The sequence below is a fragment of the Streptopelia decaocto genome (genome assembly GCF_964273445.1).
Source record: "Streptopelia decaocto genome assembly, chromosome: 13".
Classification (NCBI taxonomy): Eukaryota; Metazoa; Chordata; class Aves; order Columbiformes; family Columbidae; genus Streptopelia; species Streptopelia decaocto.
Genome location: NC_138668.1, coordinates 709,450 through 716,856, shown reverse-complemented (window position 1 = coordinate 716,856; position 7,407 = coordinate 709,450). Strand labels below are relative to the sequence as shown.

Sequence of the window (7,407 nt, the reverse complement as noted above, 5' to 3'; positions counted from 1 at the left end):
CGTTCGCCAGGCTCGGCTCCTCCGGCCGCGGGCGCGCTGCCCCGGCAGCGGCTCCTCAGCCCCCCCCCCGCCCCCGTGCGCTCCCCTCACGGTGCCCGCGCCCTCCCCTCACGGTGCCCGCGCCCTCCCCTCACGGTGCCCGCGCCCTCCCCTCACGGTGCCCGCCAGCCCTTCCCTGCCCCTTCCTCCACCTCTCCCCAGCGCTGTCTCCTCCCGCGGCTCTGCCCCGCAGGGGTCCCCCAGCCGGCCCCAGCACGGCTGCTGCTCTCGCCGTGCGGCGCCAGGTGCTCCGGAGCGCCCCGAACCGGCTGGAACCGGCCGGAACCGGCCTGCAGGGCCGCTTTGCAGCCCCTCTCACAGGAGCCCAGACCGGGCGTTTACACACTGACGTGGTGTTCGCTGTGGGTAACTCCAAGAAATGAAGGATTTATGCAAGTAAAGCATTAGATTTTAAGTGGGAAGGGAGAAGTTTGAAAGCGGCGAGGGGAAGCAACATGGCTGACACAGAAGCAGCATTTCCTCTGCTCTGCTCTTGAAACGCTCAGGGAAAAGCAGTGCTAATTTAGAGCAAATGCAAAGGCCTCAGTCAAGAGATGAAATTCTAAAGTTAACAACTTCACACCTTTCTGTTTGTTAGTTTTTGCTGCGTTTCCAGCAGCTCCTTCGGAGGCCATGCCGCGCAGCGCCGAGGAGCCGCAGCGCCGAGGAGCCGCAGCGCCGAGGAGCCGCAGCGCCGGCGCACGCGGACACGGGGACCCGACGGACACGGGGACCCGACGGACACGGGGACCCGACGGACACGGGGACCCGACGGACACGGGGACCCGCCGTCCCCACGCGCACCCGCTGGTTCGTGTGCGCTCTCCAACCTCTGAAACGTGAAACGCACCCACACTGAGCTGATTAAAAGCTCCTGGGAGTGTGAATTCTTCTCCCTGAATAGGTTTCTACACCACAAAAGAACATTTAATACATCGTATTTGAAACAGATAGGAGCCTTAAAAGCAACATTATTCTACTGCCATTATGAAACAGAGCTTTCATTGTCTGCCGCTGAAATGCTTTGAGTCATCTTCTTCCAGTAATAACTAATCTCTCACTTGTTCCCTTTGTATCTGACAATTCATGGACAGCCCGATTACAGGAGCGGGAAGCAGCATACCAGTTTCAGAGGGTGGACTCAAATACCCAACTAAAGTCAAATGATTTTGTTTTGGAGCATAATTCACTTAAATGAATTCTGATAATTTACTTTGAGAGCAGACTGTAATAATAAATGGTTAAATTGCAGCAGCAGCATCTAATCAAGATGGAGCCAAACATGTTTACAAAAATCAGAAGACTGAAATAATACAGTATAATTTGAGAAACCTGACAACTATTTATTCTCCACATAAAATCCACAGCTCACATTTTTGTCTACAGTTTTTCCATGCCAAATCTGCTTCTTAGTTACTAAAATTTCTGTCACTCAGGTTACATCCCATAAAGCCCATTTCATACCAATAGAGGTACGTGTGCGAAACTCCACGGACATGTATAGCTCTATACGTTTCATACTGACTTAAAATAAGGCTGGCACAACTTGGGTGTCACGGACTGGTCACTAGTTACCCCAGGAAGGTGCAGCCACATCTGCCCAGGACTCAAAGGGAAGAGGAGAACAAAAACCAACCAGCCAAAGAAACCAGCCAGGAGAAATTTTAAGAATGACATAATGCCCATGCACACGATTTCAGAGACAGTTTTAAATTTGATCTCTTTTAATTCTCAAGCATTTGATTTTACAAAGTAATAACATGGGGATTTTTTGTGTAATATCTAATCTGAGGGCAGAAACCTTAAAGGGAATACTTAGAGTGAATCGACAATTAATGTATTTCACTTTCAAGTATCTGCTCAGCAAGATGCATGTTGAGCATATATCTGAACTAATGAGACAGAGGAAAACCTTATCTACAATCATAAAAAATTGAAAGCAGCTAAGATATATGGCACATGTTTGTGAAGATAATCAGGAACTTCATATACTCCACGACATCAAACCACGTACCTGCTAATGGCCGCTGCTGCTGATACAAGATACATCAGAAGATTTCCTCCAGACTCAGGATGTTCATGTATAACGAAAAGCTTTCAGGACTTAACTCCTTGGAGGCAGTGGTAAAACTCTGGGTTAAGACTGTGTAAATCCATAGCATATATTCATGAATAAGGGAACCAAGTATTAACATTTGCACATTAACACTGTCAGGGACCTCATTAAAATAACTCTTTTCCCTCTTAGCTCTGCTCCCTCACCCCCCAGGTTTTCTTTCAGGAGTACATTTGAATAGATAAGAGAGATGCCACAAATCTAAAACCAACAAAATTTGTCTCTTTTAACTTGAATTCTCATTTTTCCATTATGATTTCTATCATGAACAGCCAAGCGGCGCAGTTATCTGATGATTTCCTTTCAGGGAATGCTGTCATCTCCCAGGATCGGACATATCTAAGACATGCAAATGATTAAGGAAAAAATACCACAACTCCTCTGATGCAGCATGTGTCATATTCACAGCTACAAACGTTACAGTCTCTAATAAAAGGAAGCCAACAGTTCCCTCCATGAAAGCACTAAGCTTCGTTGTGAATGACTGCGTGTAGACGATGTTGTGACACATGCAGGAAGAGTTTTGTTTTATAAGTTCAGATTCTTCTTGCCAACATGATTTCAATAAGGAAGCGAGTCTTTGCCAAATAAAAAAAAGAAGATATGTTGGTTTTCTAAATCCCTATATAGTCCTTACCATTCATGTATTTGAGCTTCCACTTGTATATACTAAGTACAGCATGACTCTATCATCCTCTCTTCGATATAGAAGCATAGCAATAAAGGGGCCATGATTAATTCATCATACAGGGAAAAAGAACCATAATCTAGAAGAAAATGTGTCCAGTGAGAAGTAATAAAATCTTCCTCCCAGCCAAATCCCACAGCAAATCCTTTGATTCATGCAGGAACTGCCGTAAGCAGATCGGCTTCAGCCCCTTGCTCTAAATGCCGGCATCTCAAGCCCACGAAGTGACCAGCCTGACCTGCCACCGCGTGGCCACGGAGCAGCTGGCTGCCACTCTTTTGTAAACTTTAGAGGAGTAAATGCTTCCGATCCGTGTCTGCCGGAGCTCAGCGAGTACCGGCTGCTCTGCACCCAGCGGGAGCAGCAGGCGCCTCTGGCAAAGCTCTGGGCCATCCTCGGTACCAAGCGCCGGAGGCATCACAGCCAGTCCAGCACCGGAAGGTCCCGGCTGAAAGGGATGAAGACTGAGCCAAGAGCTGCTACCCAGGTCTGTCTGACACCACGAGGTGGTGCCTCCCGGCCCGTCGTACACTCAAAACCTATTTAACACTTGGCCTTCAAATGGGTTTAAATTCATCAACTTAATAAAACGATTTTAGTTCACGTTGCAGTCATGGCTGCAAACCGTCTGTGTACTTACATATATACTTGTACAGATAGACATACATACATGGCAGGTTCTGTCCACCAGTCTCACTGCAGCAGGTTCCGCGCCGCTCGTGGCGCTGGCAGAACTGTTGAGCGCGATGACCAGCAGCGGGACGTGCCCCCCGCGCCCTGCTGACACTCGGGTTCCTTCTGCATCGACTGCTTCTGCCGGTGGCTGCAAAGATGAAAGGAACAGGTCTTTTTGCAACTCTGTAAGAGGCCTATGGAAAGTAAACGATGCTTTGCGTTTGCGTAACGACTTGACTACAGCCACACTTACGGCAAGCTGCAGGTAACCAGAGTTGGATGCTGTTCCTCTGATAACGTGCAGGTGAGCTCACCCAGCCAGGAAAAGTCACCAGATTGTCTATAGAAACTCCCCTGGTCTGACCGACAGCACAGTACTGGACGGTGCTGATTGACTTCAAGTATGCCCCTCGTGTTGTTCTGAAACCTCTAAAGAACCTCTTGACCCGTTATTAATAAAACATTTAAAAGACAGAGAGCCCATCCTTTGGCAGGGCAACCAAGATAACCATCATTTCTGTGGGAAGAGCAGAATCCCCTAACAGAGTTCACCTGCAGGTATCATCTTGACTTCTGAACAATTGCTTAAAAGCTGAGTTTCTTGTAGACGCAAAATAGATTATTCTGTTTAAAGCAAGACTTCTAGAAAACAGCCGGTTAACACATTAATTGACCAGCTAGGAAGAAAGACTGTACGCTGAATGAAGAAATTCTTGTCATATACATACCTCCTGTGTGCAGTTCCTCTGCAAACAAATTCAACATTGTACATGAGAACATGACACCACATCTCATTAATACAGTCGTCACCTTTAACACACAGGCTGCTTTCATTAGTAAAGGTTACACTTGCTTTGGAGTCTTTTCTGTTTGGTCCATAGTATTAAAAATACTCTCAATAAAATAAATACTGTTGAGTTTTACAAAATATTTATTTTGGAAAAAAATCACTCTGTACAAATTTAACATTCTCAACACCGATGTTTTATAAAAATTGCTAACACAACAGAACGACGAGTGAAACATTAAAATGATATTTTCTTAAGTTCCACTGAAACAGATTCCTGCTAAAGAAGCTGTTGTAACTCTAAACATTAAAAGAGAGAGAGAACTTTATAAGAGTTGACTCTTATCTATTACAGCCAGGTACACGTATCAAAGGATGACTTGTTCCATCCTTTTTACAAGCTTCCCCCCACCAAACACTGTCCACAACTAAAGCAAATACTCACTGGTTTCCACTTCCACTGTACACAGCTCGTGCTCCAAGAAAAGCACAGTTTGATCATCATTTTCCCAGTGATGACAAAAAGTCACCTCTACACATTTGGTACAAAATTCTCTGTACAAACCAACTTTGCACATGTAAATTTGCAGCAAACTTAAAGGAAGAGTATTTATTTGTGCCTTCAATTTGGTATAACGAAGGGGCAGTGATTAACTAAAATTTCACAAAATTCAGTAACTGGGAATACTTTTTTTTTTTTTAAATAATTACTATTGTATAAAAAATTTATATACTGCAGGTTATCAAGAATGGCAGACCCCAAATCCAACAGTGCTAGTTTGATAGTCCTCATCATAAAATAAGATTTCTCTGTACACTATTTAAGTTTCCTCTCTTCATTTTGAGCTATTTGTGAAAGCTGCTGTTGCATATTTAACAACATTTCTTAAACGGGAGCAAATGTCCCCTCCTGAAATTAAAATTGTCACGTTACTGTAAACAGGATTGAAAGGACCGACAGGCGCGGTGTGACGGTAACCGCGGTCTGGCAAGCGTTGTTCACATTTTCTTAACACAATCTATGGCCCACACCACAAAGAGCAGCAAAAGCAGCTATTGAGAAGTGTCAGGTCACAGCCAGGGGTGCCAGGCAGGGTCCATCCGGCACAGGTTGTCCAGGCTGTTGGCAGCTGCCACCAGCGTGTTCACCTTGCTCTCCCCGCCCTCGAACTGCGCCAGGTTGTGCAGGCGCGTCATGATGGCCGTGACGGCCTTCTGCACCAGCGACACCAGCTGCTGGCTGTCCATGTTCTCCGGCTGCCCGGCCGCCGACAGCGGCGACGACGTGTCCTCCTGCGTCTTCTTGTGCCACGCGATTATCTCATCCCGCAGCACGGTTTTTAGGATGCCGTCGACCTACATGAAGGAGAACAATCAGACTAGTTATTTAATCCAAAGAACCAACGGATTATAGAACTGTAAGTAGATGTTAGCAAACAGCATTCTGACGCTTTTGGTCCCACTCGGCAATTTCGGTCTTTTCAAAACGTGTGGGGTCCAACTGTCTTCACTATTTCCTCTCTTTTCATAAAGAGCTCTCATGAAAACACAACACAATGACTTCTACAGAAATGAAAAATGACATAAACTATAACATATATTAAGATCTTCATGGAAAAATAGTCATGTATATTCTATTTTTAAAGCACTCTTCTACGTTTACGACTTTCCCCACACATTCACAGAACTCTTGTGCAAAGTGCTTTGCAAAACTCTTTTGTTTGGGGTTCTTCTGGTTGTGTTTTGTTTTTTCAGAACAATTATGCTCTCAGAGAATACAGTTTTCTGCCAAACAGGGAAAGACTGCAACATACATACATATGTATGTAATATATATACATACATACGAAAATATAGGCCAGTTCTATCCTTGGATGAATAAGCAATGCCTGCAACAAACGGTTTCCTGTTTTTTCTCATCACTGAGTTATGTTACTGACACTATTCTGGCAGCTCCAGCAGCCTTGACCTTCTAGAACAAACTTTTAGACACCCAGTCCGGGTCAAATTCAACATTTGAACATAAAAAATAAAACATCTTATAACACATCTAAGTATGAGGCCAACATACATAAACACTTATTAAATATGTGCCACACTGGGCATACGTCGTTCAGATTTTGAAACGCCAGGTGATGTCAGCAAATCCATTTGCATGTCTATGCACGGCTTCATAAGGGAAGATGATACTTCATTAAAGAATAGTCTAACACAGCTTTCTGTGTGATAGATAAAGAGAAAATCACTCCAGGATATTCTCCATGCTTTGAAAAGGAACTGGCTCACACCGCAGCCCCGGTACGTTATGTGCAATGTCTTTCTGGTGCAAATCACTTGCTTAAGTGCAAGATGCCTCATTTTTGGAAAGCCTTAGAATTTAAAAGGAAGGTAGACAATTCCTTTAGAAAACTACGCTAAGAGCCAGAATCCATCAAAGCAACAGCATATCTTCAGCATTCTATTCTGCTAACAAAGGGCCAAGATGCATTTCTAGTCACAGATTATTATGAAGATTCTAGATGATGTTGCATTTGTCGTTCTACTATTTCCCACTGCCAGAATTTGTAATGATTGGAGGCTCGAGCACTGAAACACTCAGCCCGAGTACACACGTTTGGACAAAAAATTGAATTACACCCATCTTCCTTCAGTTCTTTCCCAAAAGGCAAACTGCAAACGTTCCAGCTGGGTTCTGTCGTGGCCTTAACCAAGAAAGTGCTGCTTAGTTTCTCAAATGTCAGATTTCACAAGCCTGCAAACAACCTTTCGAGAGATAAGCAAACCTTGAAGTTGGGCTGAGCGAAGCAGCGAGCCACCGCGATCATGGAGGCGGTCAGGGGCCCGGACACCCCGATGGTGGTCAGGAACTCCGAGATGTTCGGGGTGAGCCGGAACGGAACCGGGCGATTGGCATCCAGATCCCCGGTAGCATCGTTAATGTCAAAGCGAAAGTACGCGACGTTCAGCTTGCCAGTATCCTGGGGTTAAAAGGAACCGTTTTTCATTAATGAAAATAAAAGAGGTTGGGTTTTTGTTCACTGTTCATACTCAGAGCACCGATAGTACTCCATCAGCTTTTTACTCCTTCCGCCAAACATTTTT

The 7,407-nt window shown here is 45.0% G+C and overlaps 1 protein-coding gene across 10 annotated transcripts in view; it reads right to left on the bottom strand.

The window, feature by feature from the left end:
• Nucleotides 1-4,426: 4,426 nt before the first annotated feature.
• TRRAP (transformation/transcription domain associated protein) overlaps nt 4,427-7,407 on the bottom strand; it is a 71,021-nt gene continuing 68,040 nt past the window's right edge. For all 10 annotated transcript variants that reach the window (XM_082064061.1, XM_082064064.1, XM_082064067.1 and 7 more), the window contains 2 exons: nt 7,089-7,283; nt 4,427-5,661 (listed from right to left, as the gene is read on the bottom strand). In XM_082064061.1, the coding sequence (XP_081920187.1) occupies nt 5,377-5,661; nt 7,089-7,283 (480 nt within the window). In that variant the 3' untranslated portion in view covers nt 4,427-5,376. The remainder of the gene's footprint in view (nt 5,662-7,088; nt 7,284-7,407) is intronic.